At 39.5% G+C, this 25,974-nt stretch overlaps 1 protein-coding gene across 2 annotated transcripts; it reads left to right on the top strand.

Annotated features, from left to right (window-relative positions):
• Positions 1-683: 683 nt before the first annotated feature.
• angpt2b (angiopoietin 2b) lies at positions 684-20,525 on the top strand. 2 transcript variants are annotated; one of them, XM_066717245.1, is made up of 10 exons: positions 684-767; positions 1,133-1,431; positions 6,518-6,673; positions 8,207-8,328; positions 10,246-10,478; positions 11,399-11,523; positions 15,244-15,345; positions 16,743-16,909; positions 18,791-18,921; positions 19,677-20,525. In XM_066717245.1, exons 2-10 carry the CDS (start codon positions 1,156-1,158, stop codon positions 19,835-19,837), a joined length of 1,473 nt encoding a protein of 490 aa, XP_066573342.1. In that variant the 5' UTR covers positions 684-767; positions 1,133-1,155; the 3' UTR covers positions 19,838-20,525. The 2 variants fall into 2 exon arrangements, with proteins under 2 accessions (XP_066573342.1, XP_066573343.1); XM_066717246.1 differs by lacking the exons at positions 684-767; positions 1,133-1,431 and adding an exon at positions 6,232-6,396.
• Positions 20,526-25,974: the final 5,449 nt, after the last annotated feature.

The raw sequence follows: 25,974 nt of genomic DNA on the forward strand, positions 1-25,974 counted from the left end.
TTAGGATGTATACATAACAATAAAATAAAAGTAATGCATGATTTTAGAATACTAATACATTTACTGATGTAGGTTGCTGCTGCCCAATTCCTCTCTTCCAGGGCCAGTTGAAGGTATCAATTTCATTCAGTTTTATTTCCAAATTACTTCAATGAACAAGTCTGGAATAGTTCTGGAAAGTCTAAACAAACTTGATCCATGTTTTGTAACATTATAGTAGAAAGAAAATGTGGACATATTTTTTATATTGTTTAATATTTGCATTGTAGACAGTATTAAAGACACAAATACACAAATACATAGATGGAGAGATGAATAGATTAATTAAATGTTCAATTTGTTGAAATGACTTGTTTCAGAGGCACAGAAACACAGAGATTTATTTGAAGACAGATCAACAATTGTTTTGAAATATAAGTATGGGGATTGAAGACAGGTGATAAGCCCCCCCCCTCACACTTCATGTCCGAGGAGACCAGATCAATTAATAACTTATAGGTACATAAATTATGTAATAAGCCAATAACGTTTGTCAGAATTAAACAACATGGTCATACTGTGCATTTTTTGTGGCTTCCTTCTGTAACCCAAGAGGGAGGAGTGGCGGGGCGGGGGGGGGTTGCCTCAGTATTTAAATAACTCAGGCACCTATTGTAAACCTCCAAACCTACTTCTCTCAGTGCTTTCCCATTCAGCTTCGAGAAAGAGGACGGGACAAGAAGGAGGAGAGAAAAGCCAGATTTTCTGAGACACGACAAGAGAGAAAGGTAAGAGAATATTAAACAGGGAGAAAATACCTTGTGTTTCCTGCAGAAAGCGCTGTGGGCCACAATCTTGATCATGAATAGGAAGCAATTGCCATATCCAGTCAGCCCAGGCACATTCACACAAAAAAAAAAAACTCTTGGCAGCCCGTCTGCAGCACGCTGTCATAAAACACATGTCAGCACAGCCGCAGAGCAAGAAGTGAAGAAGTGGGGAACAAAACTCAGGCAGGAGCTGCAAAACTATGCAGGGGGATTGCTGAGAAATTGGGAAAGAGGCTACCTATCTTCACTGAGTTACTGTGCCTCCTTTTGTCAATCTGCTTTTTAGTTTTCTTTTTTTTTGCTGCTTGCTTTGTTCTGTTCAGAGAGTTCTGCTCACCTGCCCGCAATGGAGAGGATCCACCTGATTGGTTGGCTGGTGGTGGCTGCCGCGGCTGCCATTGGCTCGTCCGAAAGGAGACCCCATCAGGTACAGCATGGGCCTTGCAGCTATACCTTCCTTCTACCCGAGGTGGAGCACTGCCACCCCAGCCCTGACTACCAGGTCACCAACTCCCTGCAGAGAGACTCTCCTTCGCCCCCTGCAGTGGAGCAGTCATGGCAGGCTAAGAAACTAGAGACCCTGGAGAGTGTGATGGAGAACAATACCCAGTGGCTCCAGAAGGTAACCTTTCCTGCTTGAAATAGCATGTGTGATCCAATTCAGGGTTCGACGAAAAGCTTCAGTTTGGTGGTAGAAAGAAAAGGTATTTGATGTCTATTATAACTTGGTTTCCATTGAGAGTATCTGTCCAACACCTTGTATTGGCTTATCCTACAGCCTGCAGCTCAAAACCTGACATGGATTAAAATGCAAAGCAAAGAGAGGATCACGTTTTCCCAGTTTATTGTTAGGGTTTTGTTTCCCCTACAGGGGTATCTTGTTGTTATTCTCGCATTGAGCAGATCCTTGTACACTGTAGACACAGAGAGCACATGATTTATTTTAAGGCACACTCAGCCATTAGTGATGATGTGGACAGAAATCATTTTGGACACTCTTTGCCTGTAAGAGGACTCGAATGTGTATGTGGGTCATTAATTGACATGGACAGACCTGCAGAGTCATCCAGTGCTGTAACTGTATTTCAAATGAGAGGAAAGAGAGAACCACTTTAATTAAGAAAGCTCATGTACGCCTTCAATAAAGGAGGATTTTTCAGTTGTGTAGAATTTCATCAGCTCATTTGAATTCTGCTGTACTTTAGGAAGTACCCTTCGAACAGTCTATGGGAAACCCTGGTTTTCAAAAGGAACAACCTAAGAATCTGGATTGTAATTTCAAACTTAATTCTGAATGACTTTTGAATGGTTTAAATGTGTTACATAAAAAGCTCTTGCCTTGCTTTTGAGAACCATGTTCATGTTAACATGAACGTGACAATAATAAAATACAAATATCCCTAATAAAAAAATGTTATTTTTTTAAACAAATTGTCACTCAGACATTTCCATTAGTTACCTAGTCTGAAAGTGTATTCACAGGTGCAGACCTCAAGCCTTCATTTCTACTTAGCCTGCCTCAGCAAAGTACTGAAGTGTCCTGTAATTATGGGTATATATGTATATCTTCTATATATCTCCTTGTACACAGTGTAATTCTGTCAGATCTTAAATCAGAATATACAGAAGTCAAATATTTAGTTTTTTGGGGAATGCATAGTCTCATATAAACATGAAGACAGTCCATTCGCTCAGCATGTCCCTTCCCCTGGCTCTGAGCTCTGCTCCAGGCTGTTTCTGCTATCTCTGCTTAGTGATCCGTGGGCTAGGGGCTCTATACATTGCTCCCCTGGGGATTTGTTGTATAAACAATTAGGAACTCTGCATAACATTACATATGAGTTAGTGTGGCCAAGAGATGACATGAAGGGCAAAGCATGTATGAGCTAAAGATCAGTCTCTGTCTATGTATCTCTCTGAGGTCCAGTAAAGCATACTGGTCAGTGCAAACATCTTTGTATAATGCCTGAATTCATTATCATTATGTACTTGACATCATGAGTGTTTATTTAAACATACTGAAAAGTCACAGCATGGAGCTGTCCAGACGTCTGCTATTGGTGAGCAGTAAGATGTGCCTATAGATATGTATTGAACACACCCGTTTGCAGCTCTACTGCTGAGGGTTTCACGCAAGTGTGGTGTCTGTTTGTTCAATGTCTGTTTATGAAAGCATATGCATGCAACAAAACGCCAGCTCCAATTTCCTAAGACCCCAAAATCAGCAAAAAGAAACACATCAGAAACAACAGCGGTGAAAAAAATAGAACTAAAAGAAGCAAAAAAGAACGAAAGAACAAAAAAACAGAAGGGTGTCCAAAGTAAACACTCAATTACTTCCTTCTGATGGGAAACATGAAATGCTTTCAGCACCTAGTGGGGACTATAGGACATATCGTTAGCAACTTAGGGCTCTGTGTTTAAACACTGAAGAGCTAGAATTCAGTCTTTTCACTTGTGTTTTCTGCTTGGGAAGCCCAGCCATGTTGGCACAGTGAAGAGTGTACATAAACTACAGCACTGTGAGGGATGCAGAGGAATTGCATTTGATATGTCTTAATTATCCCCCCCCCCCATTTCCAGTTATGGATATTGCAATATGTCATACAGATGGAGAATGTGTAGCAATCCTACAATCTGGTAACAGGAGAAAATAATAAAGGCCTGAATCCAGAAATGACTCACTGGGCTAACTTCAAGGGAAATCACTTGACCTATATAGGGCTTTGGTTTGTGGTGTTCATCTGTTGAACACTTAGTGGTAAATGAAGTACTGACTTCAAACATGTTCTATGAAATGGGTGTGTTAATTTATTTACCCATTGAAAGTAGTAAATTGCTTGAATATATTGTTCTTATATAGCCTATTGTTAAAAAAGAAACAACCATCATTAAATCTTTAAGCGTCCAATAATATAAGTGATCAGTTTTCAGTGTCTTATACATTCCTGGTGTCAGCTGTGCCAAGCCTACAGATAATCAAAATGTTACATGTTGCCAGCAAGTGTCTGTCACACTTTATAAGGTGACGGTTGAAAGCTGATAATATTTGCATAGTTCCTGCTTAGGCAGCAGCTGTAACTGTGAGATAAAGGCCCGAGGACTCCCATCTTGGCTTTATCACTAGAAGGAGAAATCTTTAAATCCACACTTAATCACATATTACAGAAACTCCATGACAGGTGATATATATGAATTGGGTTTATTATTATTATTATTATTATTATTATTATTATTATTATTATTATTATTGTTGTTGTTGTTGTTGTTGTTGTTGTTGTTATTATTACTACTAGTAAATAGAGGGTGCATTGAAGATCATAAGGAAATAAATAAAAATATGTAAGGTGCTCGGCAAATTTCAGTCTGCAGAAATTGATGCTGACACTTGAATTGTCTGGAATTTGTAAAATGACCTCAGTTTTTTACAAATCACAGCCCTAAGGTATTTCCAGCTTTCCTGTAACGCTTACATGTTCTTAAAAATAATCATTTACATCCTACAACTATTGTACCCTTCTGCCAATTCTTTTACATGTTATCTAAACTTTTGTTCTCGGGAAAAGTGTGTGCTTGCTTTATCTCGCAAACTTTCCAACATATTTTTAAAAGACACTCCGTTCCCAAGTTAACTAACCCTGCGAAAGAATGAAAGTGCTTTTTGTTGTTTCTGCACAAGGCAACCATAGCCTTCATTTACAATAATCCAACCTTTACTTTTCTTAGTGGCGGATGAAGGGATATTATGAGAAAAAAGAATTTAAAGACATAAAGACTTTTTTAGTGAGATAGAACAAAACATTAAGCTCCCTCAAGATTATTTCACCATCCTAGTCAATCTTGGCAGATAACAGACCATCTGAGAGCATAAGTAGTTCTAAGAACATGAGATCATAGAAAGAGTAACAAAGGAAAGGAAATGATTCTGAACATCCAGTTAGTCTGCCTACAAGTAGCTTTCTAATTTGAGAACTTCATCAAGCTGTTTCTTCAAGGACCCTAGACAATCAGAATCCCCAATATGATTGGCCTCTTGTTTGGTGAGCCAAGAGCTCTTTGTGAAAGGAAACACCTCAGCACCATGCTCTCTGTACTCTAGTTGTGTGTAATTCCCTTGTGTGTATAGAGACTAGTGTTTCAAATGTGTTTGTGAAGGAAGGATCGAAGGAAAAGGAAAGTGTATGTTCTCACTTTTTTTAAGGAGGAACAGTTTTTTTCCTTTTCCAAACAAAAGTGGCATACTTTTCCCTAAGAAGTTTACATAAACAAATACATAAAAACACCTCTCGGAATAGCTTCAGTTTCCAGAATAAATACAATTATTTAATACTTTAACATACAAAGAAACTGAAAAAAAAAGAAAACATGATTACAGCAGGAAATTAAATTCAGATCTTAGGACACAACTGTTGTCTCGAACAGTCAGAGATGGGCTCAATGGTGTTGTTAGAAAGTCTAACATCAGGGACAGCGATTACTTCACAATAAAGTGAACCCCCCCTTTTCATTTCATTTGCTATGGAAAAGGAAAACAATAATTTTGCTTTTCATGTATAAATAAAATGTGGTTCTAATTTCCACTGTGAGATCAGACTTTATGAATGTATTCTCTTATTAGCCACAATGAGCCATAGTTGATCCTGGTACCCATTAGTACCATTTGGCCAGGCAGTGAAAATAGATATATAAGTGAGTGTTGTTTATGGGGCTGCACTGATGTGTGTTGGAAGCAGAAAGATGCTCCATTATTCATTGAGGATTTAAGTCAAGCACCAACACACAGGCAGCATTCAATACCGGGAGGGCTTGAATTTGTCTTCATGTTCAATCATATAATGCATAACTAGCAAACGCACATCAGTATAGAATCTGTTTATTGTGTAACGATTGATGGGACTCTGTTTACAGCACTACATGCCTGGTTACAGACATTCCAGTCTTTTACCTTCACTTCAGTGATGAATATAGCCAGGTGAACACATATCTTTGCCCACATGCATCCACTTTCAAGATTTAACCTATAAATCTTTCACGGAAATACATACAGTACCTTATCCCGAAATGTACATGTGTCAGTTTGGGATGCAGTTACAGCAGTGGAATGCATGGGGTAGCTTTACAGTTCTTTATAGTACATCTATCCATTCAACTGAAACAAACTAACCAAAAACAGATAAATAAAAATCCATCCATCCTTTTTTAATAACCGCTTTATCCAATGCAGGGTCACAGTGAGCCAAAGCTTAACCAAGTAGGCACAGGGAGTAAGGCACGATGCACCCTGGACAAGACGCCAGTACAAAAAAAAATAAAAGACTCATGAATTCAAGGTTCTAACTGATAAGGTTATCTGGTGGTGCCTAGCTATAAATAGGCTGGAATGGAAAAGAGAAGTTGTACACAAACAAAAGGAGGTATACTCAGATATAGCTTGGAAAATTGCTTGTACTGTATCTGGAGTTATAAAATATAATACAGGGGAATCAAATTTTGCACGCCTTGAAGCATTGCATGTTGGAAAATTTCCTGCTAATCTTCAAAGGGATTGGCTGGCAAGAGAGCACTAACCATGGAATGGGTTGTAATGGTCTGTGTTTTTGAATAACTCTGCTTTTAATATTCATCACAGTGCCCCAAACCAAATTGTTACCCTGTGGGATGACGAATCAGTGGTTAAAAGGATACATTATTGTATTTTTTGCTCACAGCTGGAGAGTTACATTCAGGAGAATGTGAGGACGGAGATGGAGGAGCTGCAGAGGGATACAGTCCAGAAACAAACCGCTGCCATGCTAGAAATCGGCACCAATCTGCTGAGCCAGTCGGCCGAGCAGACGCGTCAACTGACACATGTGGAGACACAGGTGAGCCACCAACAATGCCACACAATGCAGGTCTGAGGTCTGAGAAAGAAATGTAAACTAACATTTAATGATACTAGTAATTATTTTGTGACCACTGTGGTTAATTTAGGAATATCCTACACTGTATTTAACAATTCACCAGAGATGGATATTCACAAAATGGACATTTACTATGTCAATGATTTGTAAAACACACCCATGATGACTAATTCATAAATTAGTCATCATGCTATAGCACACTCTGGTCTTATAACATGCTGAACGAAAAGGTTGCTGTCACTATTTAAGCACTAGTTCCGAACAGATGGGACATGAGTCCTTAAGCCCAAGTTGTGAAACAATATACTGTTACACATCCCCGTGTATTTCTACTATGGTTTATGCTTGTGTAATTATTCATGCCCTAGATAACATCCCGACTAATCATATTCATTTGAAAAAGCAAATGAGTTATGCACAACTAGCTTAGAAAGATGCAGAAAGTGAGAAAAATCAACTTAAACAGAAGCAGTGTATCAGACAAGGTTAGTAGTACTGGGATGACTGACAAAATGCTGTGAGAGTCTGCTTGAAAACCAAACAACAGCCTTTATCTGTCGGCCGTTATTATTTCAGATCCCACAATTCTGTTTTTTCCTATCTGTCAGCAGTCCATTGTATACAGGCACCTCAACCTGCACAAATATTTTTCCTGTACTCTGTCTTTGTCTGAAATATTAGTTTAGCTGTTAAAATACTGTACTATACTAGAGCAATAAATGTAGATTAGAATCATTAACCTTACTTGTTTTCTTAATAAAGCTTATGCAACAGAAACCAAAATCGGAACCTTTTTTTTCCCCTTACAAATCGCAAACACTAAGAAATATTTGTTTCCAAGCAAATATTGCATGATCATTCGCTTCGACATCTCAGTTAAAAATCAGATCTCAGGAATATACTTCTACTTTCTGGTTATTTGTGAATAGAACTACAGCACAATCCTTGCAAAATGGCAACATTAAATTAATTCCCATTCTTTTAATCGTTTTCCCTTTCAGAATACAATGAAAGAAAACACAATGAAAATAGACCTTGGCAATGCATTTTTATCCTCAATACATTATTTTTCAGACATACAATGTGCTTTCTGAATTTACAGGACAGGCTCATATGTATAGCATTTGTACCTGTCTGGGCTCTGGTACAGGTCTATCTCTGCTGTGAGGGACCTCTGCTAGGCTTAAAAGCTGGAACATCTGTCAAAGCTACATAAATAATGTATGAAATCCTTCCCTCAAAAATGTGGCTGCCCTTTTACTGACGGCATACAGTGCATTCTTTTCCCAGGCTGTTTTCTAGCGCTCTGGAAATGGCTGGAGAATCTGCAAAGGCCATTACAAATATCACTATAATGTCATCACCGCCCCTCTTGTAGAGGAATGCCAGTGAGATACATACATTAGCTAATGGTACCAACAGACTAACATCCCACACTACCACACACTAGGAAGCCGTTCCCTGTAGCTCATTAAATGGATGCTTTACTTCTAGGTGCTCAATCAGACCACCAGACTGGAGATACAACTGCTGGAGTACTCACTCTCTACCAGCAAGCTGGAGAAACAGATCTTGCACCAGACCCAGGAGATCACTCGGCTCAATGACAAAAACAGGTCAGCTGGACTCTCTTCAGACTGGTGGGGCAACGGTTACAGAAAGGGAAGGATGTTGTACACTAGCTTGAAGCAGCTGTGTATTCAACACGGTCTTTTATCAACGGCATGTGCACGTACCGAGTTGGCTGTAGGTGAAGGTCATATGTGTTGAAAGAATGATGACCATATTATGGATTTCTTTCTGTGTTTTCCTGCTGGTTGGGTCATTGTGAACCATAGTCATCACTAGTGATAACCCCAATCTCATACCTGACTTCTGTTTTAAGCATAAGTCTCCAGCAACAAACATACTTTCCCAGCATTCATTGCTTTACATCCCTTCTGCAAACAAACACCAGCTTTTCTTATGGCTCATAACTAGATCATCATTCCTTTAGTCAAGTGAGTCCAGGCCAAGATAAACTATTTACCTTCTACATCTGTCTATTTGGATTGTCCGATAGAAAAAAAAAGAACATCCTTGCCACAAAAGTGAAAACAGAAGTAATGCAATAAACCTACAAGAATGAAAATAAACAGCCTTTTAACACCACAGGTGCATTTCATAACAGATTTGTTTTACATTTTAACACCACTTGTCTGAAGTACCAGGGCATACCTTTCAAACCTGGAAATACTCTCTTTTCTTTTTTGAACTCTTTCCAGAAGAAATCGAGCGCACTCACATCTGTTTCTGAAATGATTATGAAGAAAGGCACCACGAACCTACCATCCCAAGGAAACAATGTAAACAAAACAGGAAAAAAAAAAGAAAAACAAACAAAATATTAACAAAACCGCTGTTTGTAAAAACTGTGGGTTGGGCATCAGCTTTCACATTTAAGAAGAAGAAATAAATAAAAAACAACAGGAGGGGAATTACTTAGGATAGTCGCAGTGGTACCACATCATGCGATACGTGACAGAGTTTAACTGCTCTAAATATACTGAAGTAGATTTAAGAACTGCATTTATGGACTGCAACTAGTAACAGGTTCAATCTATGAAACAAGATTGTCCCAATAAATAACCTGTATGGAGACATTATTCAAGGTAATAAAATTGGACAAGAGGAATTTATTTTCTTAATTTAAAATAAAGTACTGTTAAAGTTTGCTCTGGCTGTCAGACTGTTGCCTTTGGGTTTGATAGAATAGGCCCACTGAGTACTTTGCTTCTGAGTGCCAGTTTTTTTTTTTTTTCCAGCTTCATCCTATCCAAACCTCCCTCTGGCAAAGTATTAAGTTTCCTATTGTTACTTCAGTACCATCTTCAATTCAGTGATCTCTCTTCAGTATGTGCCCTGAAGCAAAACAAGGCACCCTTTACTACAAAAAAAGGAACAAAAAAACACCCTGTAGTTTTTCTTTAGGGAAGACCTGAATTTAGAAGACCTGGATTTAACTCAGCCCTATACTTGGGTGAAGAAAAAGAAAAAGAAACTCACAATAACAACTGCAAACAACAGCTAAACATCTGTATGTTTCATGTTGTTTTTGAGGACACTTAAGAAATGTAATGCTATGGTGCTATCAACAATATGAACCCAGTTTTGCCACATAACCAGAACTGGCGTGGCTGAAGGACATGAGAGGAACAAGAGGAACCAAAAATGTGAAAGAGCTTTTTCCCTTCTACATCTCCTGAAATGATCTGGGAGCTTGTTGTTCACATTGACTGAACAGTGCAGGCTAGAATTAGAGCCAATCTAAGAGTAGTCTATTAATTATATTCATCATGCAACAACATTTCCAGCCAATGCCCATGGGGTAAACAGCTCACAGGGTATGCAAGGCATTGATAAAAACACCATTTACAATGACCTCAGCTCTACCCTCCTTGCAATTATTTTTACATCAATTACATGGGTATACGTCTCCCGTTGTGGCCCCTCATTCCCTCTAACCTGCCCACCTGCTAACCTGCTTCCCTCAGTTTTCTGGAACAGAGGTTTGTGGCCATGGAGGGTCAGCACACCCAGGAGCTGCAGATGCTGCGGACCGAAAAGCTGCAGCTCCAGGAGCTCCTGATGAGACAGGGCCGCCTGGTCAGCCGTCTGGAGAGCGAGCTGGGCCGCGCCACCCGTAACAGCACCCAGCTCCAGCACCAGCAAGCCACACTGACGGACACGGTGCAGCAGCTGCTCGCCCTGGTCAGCCAGTGCAACGGTCAGTCCCTCCCGCACCTGGCTGGACACACTGCCGTTACTGGATGGCACGCTGACGTTCTTTCAAATGGTCCGTAACTGCTGTGGGTCTCAGATAACATTCTTCAAGGACTAGACGCCTGGGGCTAATTGTAGGGGAATGTTATCTCAAAAATGAACTTCGCTGCCAATGTCAGCTTCAGCTATGGCAGTAATAAAGATATATTTTAATATCCCTTCTGGGACTTTACTGTAGTACACGTGCAAAAACTCTGTTGCCATGGTTTTCCCGTGAGTTTATCATGCATGTATCTTGCCTTGCCGTGGTTTTCAATGGTTGGAAGCATGGTTCAGTATACCTCTCTTCTTTTACCATAATTTCACTTTGCTTTCCCATGCCTCACTGTGGTTTTACACTGATATACTACAGTAACTTTAATCCTGGGCAACTTGCTTATTTGTAGGTGGAGCTTAACCTCAAGCCACAGCTGGGTCAAACTGGGAACAAACTTGCCTACATCACATTTTTTAAGGATTTTAACTGACCTGCATGGGCCTGCCTGCTTCAAAATCAAACCTACACAGCAGACAATTTTGACACAAGCCAGCAGTGGATTAGCATTGACAACCAAAAGGTTTAGGTGTAGATTTAGACCTCTCAATCACAATTTACAAAATAACAATCCCATTTTACTGCCCAGGACAGGTTGCAAGGTCAATAGTTTGCCTTCATGGGGTTTAAACATCCCTGGTCTCCTTTACAGAACTCAAAAAGACTGCATACAGTTACAATTAATGTAACAGAAGTATAATTTAATTTAAGTGATGTGATTAGGCACTTAGCTGCCTAGGATCAATTCTCACGCAAACTGTGCTCAGGGATATCTGAGAAGATACCAGTGTAGTTTTGTACAGTATTGAAAACTTTTTTGTTTCCCCTAGAAATCTCAATTGCTCCTAAGGAAGAGGTGCTGACCTTTAAGGACTGTGCAGAAATTTACAAATCTGGGATCACGGAGAGTGGAGTCTACACACTGCACTACCCCAACTCAACACAGACTGTGAAGGTAAATAAGAGAAAATGTTTTGTTTTAAGTGAAATTAGGGCCTGGCTTTGTGCTTTCTGAATTATTTCAGTCTCTTTTGATTTTTGTAACCATTGTATTCAGTTATAAAGCATTATAAAGTGATTTGCTCATGCAACTCAGCAAGATGGAAACAAGAAGAGATCAACAACACAGCATAACAAAAACAAGCAAACAAACAAAAAAGTCAAGAAACTTAAAACCTGACTTATGATCGCTAACGTGCAGCTTTTATTGTTTCAGCCTTTGCTAAAGACTTTTATAATTTACTGGAAGAACAAATTGTTTTTAAAATGTCATTTTAAAAAGCATTCCTTTCTGTCCAATAGAGAGGAAATAGGGCTTTTCAACAGAACATGTGTAAAACATTACAGCATGCTTTTTAATGAATCTTCCAATGCAGTGTGGTAGGCCAGTGCACTTTACTATAGCCTATATATATATATATATATATGAGAGAGAGAGAGAGAGAGAGAGAGAGAGAGAGAGAGAGAGAGACTAAAATTTCAGTCTAAATTTCTGTTAGGCATAAATACCAGGTGTTTGGCATCAGGAATACATCTGACTGCCAATTTTTCACTCTTCCAGGATTACATATATACACATAGTACCACTCTCTTTCAAATTGTGCCATCTATTATAACAGACTGGGTGGCAGCTTTTATGTGGAGTTTTAATGCTGATTAACAAGCTTGTTTGTTGTCAGTTTGTTTTATTTTTTGTATGTATTAATACGATCTCACATATTGGAAGACAATGCCATGTGGAAGCCAAAAGGCCTGATGTTAAGTAACACTACATACAAGGCAAAATGATTGACTAAGAATCAGCATGTTGAAAATGATATAATTGTTCCTGCCTCCTAATGTAAAAATCTGTTTTGCAAAGCTCTGGGAGAGGTGTCATTCTAGAGACAGACAGAATATATTATGCTTTTTGTATACAATAATCCAATCCCAGATAAGTGGTAGGTGCAACAGACTATATAGTGCTGTATTGACTAATGAAAAGGATGGCAGACTGATGCAGGTCTTAGCTATTGAAGAATACAACTTGGAATCACTTGTTTTCATGGGGAGGTTGTGAAACTTGTTTCTGAGGAGTTTAATGACTGTGGTGTTTTAAAGTGAGTCATAGCCTCTACATTCAAGGTATGCACACCGCAGTCGGGCAGTAGGAGCGGAAGGGGCAGCAAGGCTAAACAAGTCTGCTTCATTCCTGCTAAATCTTCTAAAAGCTGTGGAGCCATGTACATTAGTAACGCAGAGTTGTGTGTGAAGCAGACGGAGCTGAGCTTGGCTCCAAGTGAGACTGCTTTGCTTCTCCTTCGTGAAGCCCTTCTTTGTTTTCCTGTTGTTTTATTGGTCGTTGTTGTAGGGTCTATTCTTTGGGGTGCTGAAAATACATTTGATCGATTGCTGTAATTATGGTAAGCTGAAGCAACCAGTTTCTAAGTTCTGTTTAGTTACAGTGATTCCACCCAGAGGGGGGTCTTAGAACAGGACCTTGCTGCGTAGATACTGGAGCGTGTGGGAGAGCTGTGTTAAATTAAAAGCACCCTCTTTAGCGCCTCTCATTAGTAATGGGTCCCAGTCGTGGTGTATTCATTACAGGGAGAAAAAGGATACATTTTTCTTTATGGTGGATTCAAGTTCTCAGACAGTTTGAATTGGAAATGTACGCTCCTTCTCTGAGGTACTACTATACTGAAAATGTTTGGCATTGTTATTTTTAAATTTAGTTCGGCAGATTGATATGGATCACCCAATGAAGATGCCATTGAGAAATGACTTACAATAAAATATGTTTTAGTTTGAAGGACTCTCCTCATAGAGTTGGTAAATACACGATTCAGTTCCTTAATTCGTTATTTTACTGAATGTTTCCTCTAGGAGTTAGCTGTTGCTTATTTCTTCAGAAATTAATGTTTCTGACCTTGCCAGAGAGAACTTCATCTGGATCGATGTAGCTGGCTGTAATCCATTTGACGTCCATGTAATACATTCTACTCTTAAAATAGAATGTAATCTTTTCTTGGCAAAACTTCTTTCCAGACAGCTGCAGGTAAACTTATCAATCTATGGGGACCACAACTTGACTTTTGTTTGCTGTAGCATAGCGACCACAGGGTAACAGAGCCATTTAAAGCATATGCCCTTGCCTGATTCAGAAACAACCATTCCTCTGAGAGCATGCTTTGGTCAGAGTACGATTCAAACATTCACCGTGCAAGGTTCAAAACAGACAACATCCTCAGCTTATAATTAGTCTGCTCACATAATACTATGAAGTCAACACTTTAAAAAATAAAAATGAACACCTGAAAACCTTTTCCTAATGCAAGGCTTTAGCTGAAATAATGTGTAATTGAATTATATGTGTATATTAGGTACTGATTTTGTTTTTAATGACACATTACTAATTACCAAAGTATTAAAACATGCATATAAAAGAGGGGGGCTGGTAATATTTAAATCTGCTCTTGTAAATTCCAACATGCTCACTTTTTTGGTTTTCTAAAAATAAACAGCTTCTTGGCCTGGCTTACATTGCAATTTACAGGCTGTCTCCTACCATTAAATCATTCACATTCAAGGACTTGTTGTTAATAATGAAGTGTTAATTACACTGTCATTGCATTTTTCCAAGCGTCATTTCCAATCCTAAGAGTGCTACTGTTCTACCTACTGCCTTGTAATTTTGCCACAGCATACAAAGGGGTAATTTAACTGTTACCTGATTTGAAATACTTAACCTTTAATGACATAAGGGCAAGGCAAATATCAAAGGTATAGTTTTGTTCCCATTTTACTCTGCAAACGAGATGATAAGCGACACGCTGGGGGGTTTCTTTAGTGGGGGAGGAGAAGAGGAAGTGGGGCTGTGCAATACAGAAAAATCATTAAGGTCACTTTAGAGGAAAAGCTTTCAGTTGCAACAGAATGATGAATGAGGACTCTTTTTTTAACATAATTGCATGTAACTGAACTTAGAAAAACAGTGCACACGTTTTTCATTTGTAGATTACAAAGGAAACCCCTACAGACTCTGTGTCTTGTTCTGTTACCCTGATATATTCAAGATGACTCGGGCAGCTACAAAGGCTGCAATATACATCTGTGCTGGCTGCAAACTTCCTTTTCCCTCCCCAAATAAAAACATTATATTTTATCGCTCCTAGAAAGGGGGTGGGGGGGTGGTGGCAAAAGGACCTACACCAGCACTGAAAGACCTAATTACTGTGTCTAGAATTGAGATTAAGAAAAATAGTTTGAGCTAAACTTGCAGCTCAGTTTACACTAGCGTGGGACACACTTTTCCACCAAGTGTACATTTGTTTGGGTCCCAGGCTATTCTAAACCATGCATTTTATTCTCAATCCATTTAGGTGAAAATACAATGTTTTTACACACACAGACTGAGCTGTAAATAAATAAATAAAATGAGGAACTGCACAAATATAATCATGGAACAATTTAAGGAATTCAATTTGTGTCATGTCGAGACAAATGTCTGTCATGCTTTGGAGTTTATTATTCTTTTTAGAAAAATAAGAGGTGGGTTAGTTGAAGTTTTGCATACTTTTTGATTCAGGGCCATTTGTGTTTCGCTCTAGGAGAGAGGATGGCGAGAGCATGGCCCCTTGTTGTTGTGTAAAGCTGTGGTTAATGACAGGGAGGGTGGCTGTCCTGCCTTTCCCAGGTGCTGTGTGACATGCAGACGCAGGGGGGGGGCTGGACGGTGCTGCAGCACAGGAGAGACGGGAAGGTGGATTTTCATCGCAGCTGGCAGGATTACAAGTCGGTAAGGAAATGACAGACAAAAGCCATCTTAGGCCTGAACTCAAACAAACCTGTGCCCTGGTCTCCAAATGCCACCACAGAGCAGTTACAATTCTTATTTTGGTGTTTTCATTCGGCACTCCTGCACCATTTGTTCAGCTGCAAGTCATTCTGCTATTTATTATATGTACTACACATATATTATAACTAAAAATATAAAAATGGTCCATAAAGGTGACAGATAGAGAGTAAGTGACTTTGATCCGCAGCGTGGGCTCCCATCTCTCACTGTTATTACGCCTGTGCGTTCTCCTGTCCATGGTGCTGCTTGGCGCACGAGAGCCTGAAGCAGAGCTGGCTGTGGAAACTGATCTTTTATCTGGCCTATTGTCTTGTCAGACATTAGGAGACAAGTTAACAGATTACTTATCCCGAACTCTAAAAATAAAGCCACCATACTATGGATAACCATATATTTGTACCCGTTGGACTGGATTTTATTACTTACTGGTGAACTCTAATGCTTTGCATCCTTCATGCATTTACAATCTACACATCAGGAAGACTCAATGTGCTGAAATAAATCTTTTCTATTTTGGCTGGCTGGTGGCACTGTTTTCTATAAAGTTTAATAGGCTGCAGCAAATATTGCAGTCCTCAAGAAGCCTTTGTGTGTGGTAATTATAAAAGGTAAATATTTTAATTTCGAAAGAAACCAAATGCTATAAAATACTACCAGAAATTGTTGATCTTGAGGGAGTGTTTCCAGCACTTTGCAGCAGGCTTGTAACTTTTAGCTTTCAGCATGTGTTTTTATGGTTTGAAATTGATTACATTGTTTCAGTTACTGGCTTCAGTAACTGGGAAACTGTGTTGACTTTGCTATTAGGAATTAAGAGGGCCTACAAGCAAGCTGAGAGGGAGAGGAAAGGACTGAGTTAATGAAATGACCCAAATAATAATGAAAGGGTCAATTATTTTCAATTATTTTTCCATTAGGGAAAAATAAATATTTGCTTCCTGTGAGAATCTGTGAAACCAGTCCAGACACTTGGCAGTGTCAGAGAAGAGTAATGCAGTGCGTCGTGCCATGTGTGTTCTAAGGCAACCACACAATACAGTGTAAATATGAGTCTGTGCCAGGGTAAATCACTGGAGGGCAGTCGCTGTGATTTGTAAATATTAGCCAAGTGCAAAGCAATAGAATTGAAAATAAATAATTATATATATATATATATATATATATGTATATATATATATATGAAAAAGTAATAATAATAATACAAAAATGCTGCATCTTCAGTGCAGATGTTTCAATAACAACCAGCTGTTCATTTCTTTGCTTCCCTGCATTGCTGTTTATCGATGAGTGGTTATCCAATTTATTTTTGTTCTTTAATTGCTGGTGTTTAATTGCAGGGCTTTGGCGAGGCCCTGGGGGAGTATTGGGTGGGGAATGAGTTTATCCATCAGTTGACCTCCAGCCAGGAGTACAGCCTTCTGATCCAGCTGAGAGACACGGAGGGGAGCGAAGCCCATTCACAGTATGAGCACTTCTACATTGACAGTGAGGAGAAAAACTACAGGTAACACCATACAATTATGGGACAGCTTTCAAACTGCATTCTTATTCTTATTTCTAATTTCTTTATCTCCAACGCAAACAAACATGCAGAAATGTTGATAATGATAACAATAAAAATAAAAATAAAAAATATAGTTTCTGAATCTATTCCTTGCTAGATTTTCACCTTGAAAGAGTTACTCTAGCTCCGAGGGGGGAAACATGTTCTTTGATGACTGTACAATGTGTAAAAACAGACTGCTGTCTGTCATTGCTGGTTTCTGTCCCCCTGGCCTTTCCAAATTCCCCTCTGTGCTCCTGCTCAAGTGTGTTTCTCTCTGACAAGAGCTTGGTGTCTTCAGCGGCATGGGAAAGCCATGCTCCAAAAGTTGTGTACAATGGGACAACAACACATTACTGCCAAAGAAGAGGAAAGCACTGTCCTTTGAGTTTTGTCCATTATCACTCTTTCTTGTGATAAGTCTTATAGAGCAAGTGTTTAAAAGTGAACTGAAGCACCTAATGTTAGTCCCAGTTTAGAAATTAGTATTGTAACAACAACAAGGATAAAGTAAAAAAAAAATACAGCACAAGTCTGATCCGGAAAATAGAATTAACTAATTATCCCTTTTCAATAAACACTTTCAAATGCATCTCTTTGAATTAAGCTATCAGCTGTCAGACTCCATGCAAGAAACTACAAGTGCTGACATGAAATGTACAAACTAAAAGCTATCTTTTGCTGAGCAGGGTTACAATATGTTAAATACATCAGGGGACTGCTCACCAAGTGAAGAAATCAACTTTAATCAAAAGTAGGCAGCTATAGAAGAACGACATTCACAGGAAAAATGACTTTTATTAGTCGTGAGTGCTTCAGATTGTAATGGTCCACTGCCATCTGTCACAGATTATTGCTTTAGGCTTTTAATTCCTAGCATATCGTTCATAAAAGCATTACTTTCCTGAAGACAATGAGCTCTGTGTGAGGCAAAGTGCCACCGTTTGCTGTCATACACACAGGCATCATCTCAAAATGAGAAACCAGGAGCAGACAGATTCAGCTACATAATAATATGTAGAAGGAGAAGGAAGAGGAGGAGAGGAAGGAAATTGTAGAGTCGAAGGAAAAGGAGAGAGAGAAGGAGACGTTGTGACTTGTGGCACAAAATGTTTATGCAGTATTGTAAACACTTGCTGATATTAGTAGCAAATGATGTTTGGTTTTAATTATCAGCCCATTTTCTTCTGATTTCCTCCTGCACTGTGATTGTCCTATCTGGGCAGCAGAAAAACAGCAGAGATTGCCAAACATGCAGCTTATTGTTTTCCATGTTCTCCCTCATGAGTGATTTTAACAAGAGTGCTGGGATCGTTAATTTCACTCGAGTGCATTGGGATCATATCCTAATATCCTAACCCAGCCAAGGAACCTGGAGTGATAGAAATTCACAGATGCGTTGATGCCAAGATATTTTTCTTGCCCTCCCTCTGTGTGGTCTTCAATCTGATGACGTCTGTTTGCAAATATGAATCCATGTGGTCATTTTGTTGTTAAAAAGTGCGGGAGCTTAATTTTACCAATAATGTTTTTTGGAACTAAAGGGTAGTACCTGTGATAAATTAGGCCTACTTATGTTTCTAACCACTTGATTTAAAGTAGATGTTTCTATTGTCTATCTTTCAATGCCTCTGTCCATCTTACTAACTTTTCTCTTCTAAACTGTATTCATAGCGGTTGGATATGCCTGGAAAGTGTGTTCTGATCATTTTTTGAAATGGTGGCAGTGAGTTGTTCTAGTTTGGGAGACAAATAGTTAAGACTTTTAAAGGGATGACAGGAGGAACGCATGCCCTGGTGTGTGCCTGTGACGATTAACGTCTGCAATCCTGAACCCTGCAGCCTACACACGCGGGGCTTCCACGGCACGGCGGGGAAGACAAGCAGCCTGACCCACTCTGGCACCCAGTTCAGCACCAAGGACAGAGACAACGACAAGTGCAGCTGCAAGTGTGCTCAGATGGCATCCGGAGGTAACGCACAGATTGCATTGCTCCTGCAGACCTCGCTTCAGATGGGAATGATTCAATTGTTCAACTGATTTGATTTAATCACTGTTGTTTACATGCTGTGAAGTATTAAGTCATGACTTAGTTTAAGGTGGGTTATTGGCTGGTTACAGTTTTACATAGTTTTGTAATATATATTTAAACAAACAAACAAAAACAAACAAACAACAATTGAAACATAAAGGGCCAAAGCAGGAATTGTTAATCTGATAGAGAATTAACCCACACTTAAACATTGTAGCCGCACTGCCTTAAAAGAAGACATGACACCAATTTGGTTTCCCCAGTATGTAAGTACAGCCCATGTCTTCTGGCACTGTTCATTCCAAGTAACCTATTCCACCTGCAGATTGTGACTCTCCAGCATTTAATGCTATCTGTTTCACTTAAATCTATCTGTTTGTTGTACATCTTTGCTTTGGGAGATCTACACTAGCTAGCTAGGCATGGCATACCCAAATATTTATCACAGGATAAAAAAGACAAATACATCATCAAAAAAACAGCACTTGAAGCTTATGCACCCTGTATGGTAATTATATGTCTTAGACTTGAGTGATCTGTTGTAAATAGTGATTACATCCAAGCCTGTCAATGCTGTATACACCTTCAAAAGCATGTTCCCTGAAACACCACATCAATAATTTTGTCAGCCAGCCTACTTGTCAGTAGCTTGCCCCTTCTCAATGCTAATGTTTTCCTTTCTATCCTACCTGTAGGGTGGTGGTTTGAGGCATGCGGTCCCTCCAACCTGAATGGGATTTATTATGCTGGGAGCACCAGCGTTGTCCGCTATAATGGCATCAAATGGTACTACTGGAAGGGGCCTAGTATGATTGCCACAATGACTAATATGATGGTGAGACCACTTGACTTCTGAGAGGATAAATGGAGAGCCGTTGGCAGGGGTTTCTCAGTGACCACATGGACTAACAATTCATGAGGGAAAGAAGCACTGAGTTTTTTTTGTCAAGGAAAACTGCAACATTGCGCGGTGACGCATCTGTTGAAAGGTGACATCACTCAATCTTTTGTTTTCTTTCTCATGGACAAAGCAGCTTACAAGAGCGCAATCACACAGGGAACTTGACATTTCAGTAGTCATAAAAACAACAACAGTAATTCACCTGGTGCTGAGGAGCCCAGTTTTATTGTACATAGAAAGCTTATGTTCTGACTATTGCCACACCTGCGAGACAGTGTTACAAAGCTCCAAGGTTGTCTGCCAACAAAAACAGCTGCATGGTGAGGCTGGCAGATCAGTATGGAGTCGTACTTACATGCAGCAACAGGTGGAATCGAGGAAACCGGAGTCAAATTAAAGTCCTAATGAGATTGTTGTTTACATAACCAACAGAGAATGGCCTTTCAGAGCTATTCAAAGTCACTAACAAGAGCCTTAATATTGATATTAAAACAGAAGTGTGCAAGTGGTCGAAACAATGTTAAGCTTGGATTTATCTACCCTTGCTGTAAAGTGTGTTCTTAATCTTAGACACTGAAGGACAATATGTGTTTTCATGTCATTTATATTATTAATCCTTAAAAAAATTAAAAAGGGAACACTGGTGTTGTCTCAGGCCTGTTTTTTATCCAAATTAAATAAAGCTGTTATTATTATCAGCTCAGTCTAGGACAGGCATGATTGGCTGTTGCCAGGTGCTTTACCTTTACTAGGTACCTTACCCTGGTAATGTTAGCTTTAATTTCTGTAACAGTCCATCACTCTTTGTATACTTTTAATATTTTCTGCTGCTGCTACTAAAAATAGCAATAATAATAATACTACAAATAATCATAATCATCAAACATGACACGTTACCATTCAACAGCAAAGGTGTGATATTTAATATTGAACATAATTTCCAAACCTTAATTAAGTATGTTTTCCTCTTGAATCCATAAGGTTGGATCTGTGATTATTTCATAATATGGCAGAACACTGCTTTTAACAAGCAAATCTTGAACTTTACAGCAACTTTCACAATCCAAAACTTTACACAGTGATTCAGGTCCAATTTAGCTTCATGTTGCTAAATGTCATCTTAACGATCCCCGACAGCTGAAACGACTTGTTTATAAATGCTGAAGTAATTCTTTATGCCTACATCATAACACTAAGTTTAGAATGTATTTACAATGCAAATATGCTCTTAGATCTATTCTTAACTCACTACATGTACTTGAAATCCAGCACACATTTGTATTCCAAGTCCTGTATACATAATTACCAAGAAAAACATTCCTCTTTCCCGATGTATTTCTAGCCCAACCTGCTGGCGCCAAGACAGTCCCTTGTAGTTGGGCCTGGGCATGAGGGCAAGTGATTTCTTCTCCCCGTTTCCTTTTCTTCTCTATCTTCATTATAATTATGTGCTGCACTGTCAGCGCCTCAGCCGGCCGATTCCCAATCAGTCTCTTATCCCTGCTTTCTGCTTCAGCAGAGCACAGCTAAGCCTGGTGCAAGAATTTATTTTCTGGAAGGTCCCCCCCCCCCCGCCCTGCTCCATGCAAACAGGGGCCTACATTCATTTAGATTTTGTCGCTGGCCTAATAAATCTTCATTTCGACACACACTGCATGATCGTTTTTGCAGGTCAGTAAGTACAGGTGAAGGAAGGGACAGGAGAAGGGGAATTTGATGCATTGGGGTGCCGGCCCAGTCCTGATGATTCAGCAAACAGTCTGTGAACTCAGGGCCATATGGTAAAGAGCTACAGCTGCACACCGAACAAGCCCACTGTGCAGCACAGACTATACAGCAACGTGCAGCCATTATTATTTTTCATTTAGAGTGACAGCAACTGATCTACATTTATTATACTGGAAACGAGACGAAGCATTACTATTCTGCCCGCTTATGTTTTCATTGTTATTAATGTGTTTAATTTGTTTACACCAGTGGATTTCCACATCAAGCACGTTTCTCTATTCCATATTTTTATTAACATAACGTGGAATTTCCATGTAGACAGTTCGACTGATTTTCCACGCACCTGTTCAGTGTTAATAGCAATCATGCATTTTTGACATGTCCAGAAGTACATTTGTGTTTCATCTTGTTCATGCAGAACAATACAACACAGAGAATACTGCACTACGGGGCAGTCAGGGCTTGTTAAATTAACTTATTGACTAGATGGTGCCAATAGCTGATGTGTTACAACTAGTCCGGAGTAACAGATTTATAGTGCACATTTACACATGCTGTGGCCTGTCAAAAAAAAAAAAAAAAATAAAAAAATGAAGAATGAATGGTTTAAAAATGAAGAATCAATGTAATATTTTAATATATAGTTTTCTCTTTTTTGAGATGGGGTGCATTTTAAAATTGTACTTGTTTATTTATTTATTTTCTCACATATTTTTCTTGTTGTGTTTGGCAAGAACATTATACCCTGATGCCATACCCATTTGCAACTTAAATTAATCCAACAGCACAGCATCTTAAAATGACTTTGAACGGTGACAGTTAAATGGCACCTAATTATTCCCTTTGAACATGACTGACAGCGTGGGGCTCAATGCTGTTAACAGCTCACATTAATTTGCTGAAAGCAGATCAATTTAATTCCTGAGATACAGTTCCCACTCTTCTTGTTTTTTTGCTTAATACAAAAGGATGCAGAGTCGCCGTTTATACCTTCTATAGACTGGCTCTAGCTTGACAGGAAGGATGTCTTTTAACTCATGACTCATAAATCCTTCATTCCTTTCCTCACATGTATTGACAAGGGACTTCTCTTATGCGCTAAACTATGAGTTGCAACTTTATCTTTGTTATGAAAACCAAAACAGAACAAAACAGACAACAACACTGTATGCACTGTGTGTGTTTGTGACTTAAAAGACACTGAACACTACGCTGAACTAAGCTATAGCTAAACACAATAAAATAAACCAGATATGGCAAACTGAGTGGAGCTTGAACAATATGAATGACTCAAGCCTTGAACGATATTGGCATGCTTTAGCCTCTGACTGATATCCGATTTCTGTAAACAATCATTTTAGTCAAGCATATCTGCTGTGCAACTGTAGCAGAAACCATTACGGCAGAGGAGTACTCAGTTTAATTCCTTGCATTTAGCTCCATATCCTTACTAACACATTCTAGGAACATCTGTTACATGGCATACACCTAGGTCCCACTATCACTCCCTGCAACACCAGCATAAAGCAACATGTGTGGACTGGCATTCTGTAGTGATGTTTTCAGACTTTTTCTCCCCTCCAAATGCCACAAGGGGGCGACCTTGGCACAATTATATACACCTCTCATTCCGTGGAAGCAGTCAGCCATGCCTGTGCTTTGCATGCACATAAATGTGTCTGAGAGTGTACCAACATGGGTGTGTCTGAATCGGTACGGGCACCGCGTAAACCTGGACTGTTATAGGAATCGACCTTGGAGATCCTTAAGATCGCAATTAGTAATTATCGTGCTACCAGATAATATCATTGACATCATCCCTGTTGGGGGGAAAGAAATCCTCGTCTTCATTGGCTGTTGTACACAAAGTTACACATAACGTGCTACTTTTAAGACAGTGATATTGAAAATATTCAAACATGTTGTATATAAAGCTCACAGTATAGCCTCAGGGAGGTCCAGAGAGCAAGTCAACATGACCTCAGAAAGCTACGGAGGTGGACAAAATTCAACAGCTCGCAATTGTCATACCAGCTTGATAAGTGCTTTAAAAAACCTTCCCATTTTGGGATTTAACCAAAAAAGCTTTTTGAATAATTGACTAGTGACTGAGAGAAGTGGTCAATACATATTTTTTCTTCTCCTTTTTTCCCCTTGAATTTCTCCTCACATGACCTCTCCTTACATGCCTCTGAGAGTAATGGCATGAATTCTCCACCCTAAAAAACAACAACCGTATTCGTGTAATGCATTTCAGGTCCAGCTGACCTGAGAACACCTCTCGTCTGGGTTATGGAGAGATCACTGCTGTCTGCTGATGGATTCCACAGCTTTGACCATGCAGGAGCGCTCCGTGTTGATTTCTTTAAAACAGATTTAATATAACATCCGGAAGGACACCATATAGACTAAAGGAGCAGAGTGTCTGGTGTTTATGTATGGGCTTTAGCCAGGTTAAATACATCATTACCAGCCTGTCAGAAAACTGTGTTAGAGCAGGCAGTCCCAGGCAGCAGAGATGTCTGTAAGGCAGTGTTTGAGTAACCACAGTGCAATAGGACCTGCTTGCTGTTCTGGAGTATTTATGAGTGATATAGCAGAGAGATCGGTACTGGTTTTCCTGTTTTTGTCTTTTTTTCTCTGCAGGCCCCACCCTCGGAGGCCCTTGATTAAATTTTGTCAGAAAGTGATTGACAAGATAGCCTCTTATATTCACAGTTTGCTGGCACAGAGCAAGCAGCAGTGATAATTCATGGTGGCAAGGACTATGGTGACACAGCAGGCTATGGTGCAACTAACCCCACAGCGGTGTCCGTGCCCACTTCGTGCCGACACAACCCCGACAGAGCTAAGATAGTTGTGCATAGACAAACACAGACAACCTATGAAGACTGCTGGGGTCAAAAGAGAATACCAATGGTGCTTTCACATAGAGAATACTTCTTTGTCCTGTTTTGTTTTGTTTTTCTTCCGAAATCACGTTAAACGGTGTCAAATCGAGAACCGAAATGCCAGATTTAAACAACACACTGGAACAGGTGATTAAAGAATGGCCGAGGTCTCTGACATTAAACACTTATGTGAAAACACTGCAGTGTATCCCTGCTGAAGAAGTCTGGCAGGCATGTCACAGACAATCTGGTGTTTGTGCTCAGACAGCATGGTCATCAGGCTTGTAGAAAGAGAAATCCTCCAGGGCCAGACCGAGACGCAGATCAGACGAGACACGGGATATGTTTTTCGGCCGTTACATGCTTCACACAGTGTCTTCATTCCCAGGGTAAATCCTAGCAGATGACGAGGCTAGTAAAAAATGCGTGCATGACTGTGGCTCAGGGCATTTCAACTAAAAAAGTACAAATAAAAATCAAAATAAATATTTCCCAACCCCTCTCTCCACAGATGCTGTGCACTTAAGCATCGTAACTCAGTGTGCCGGCTTGTGTTTCTCTGAATTGTAGCTTCTGTCAGCATTCTTAAATGCTCAATGGGCCATCACAGTGTGTCTTTAATAGCTGTGCACTCGCTATGTTACCAGCTCATAATAATGAAGAGTAGGCTTCATCTCTCCTTGCCTGGCATCTGCAATACGCACTGCACTTTTTAACGCAAAGACAGCTTTCCTAAAGAGACGTCTCAAATATGGCCTTTCTCGGTCACAATACTACTACTTCCACTGACACTGCTGTTGCCTATATTTTTGATGACTATAATCAGGTCGAGCTCGGGTTAGGCTGACTGAGAAGTAGTCTGCTGTCAATGTAATTGGCTATTCTGTTTGACAAAAATGTTGGGTGTAGGTGTCACTCGTTGCCCATGTTTTGGAGGTGAAGAGTATGTCAGGGCCATTTTTAAAGGGAATCTTAATTCCTGGGATCAGCGGGTGCTCTGCAGTTTATGAAAATTTGACAAGATGCCAGCTGTGTAAATATCTATTATTTAAGCATCTTAAGACATGAGATGTTTAGTTGAAAAACCAATGGATAGAAGTTCCTGTTAATACAAAGACGAACCTTGAAATCATTCTGAACATGCATATGGCTGGAGCTCAGGATTAATTAAAATTTCAGTTCCTCATGGTTTCCAGCGAACCCCTCACAGATTCATGCACTACTGATTAAGATTACTTTTACCGTGTATCTTTTTATTTATTTTTTTGTCAGACATTAAAGGTGTTATGGTGACCCCCTTGAAGAAAAATCTCATCACTTCTAATTCTAATTCTCATGTTACAGTGAGGGACTCAGATTAGAATTATTAACAAACACGCAAATGCGTCTCTAGCAAACCAGATAGAGCTTATTGCCAGACATGTCTTCAATCCTCTGAAGTTGTAAAAAAATATGTAATACTCTTACAGAATC

Source organism: Amia ocellicauda, chromosome 11, assembly GCF_036373705.1.
Source record: "Amia ocellicauda isolate fAmiCal2 chromosome 11, fAmiCal2.hap1, whole genome shotgun sequence".
Classification (NCBI taxonomy): Eukaryota; Metazoa; Chordata; class Actinopteri; order Amiiformes; family Amiidae; genus Amia; species Amia ocellicauda.

Bases quoted from the DNA above. Each gene is read 5' to 3' on its own strand.
- angpt2b (XM_066717245.1), top strand. From the start codon at position 1,156: ATGGAGAGGATCCACCTGATTGGTTGGCTGGTGGTGGCTGCCGCGGCT. The intron at 8,329-10,245 runs GTCAGCTGGACT...TGCTTCCCTCAG, and splicing joins CGGCTCAATGACAAAAACAG to TTTTCTGGAACAGAGGTTTG. The intron at 16,910-18,790 runs GTAACACCATAC...TGAACCCTGCAG, and splicing joins AGTGAGGAGAAAAACTACAG to CCTACACACGCGGGGCTTCC.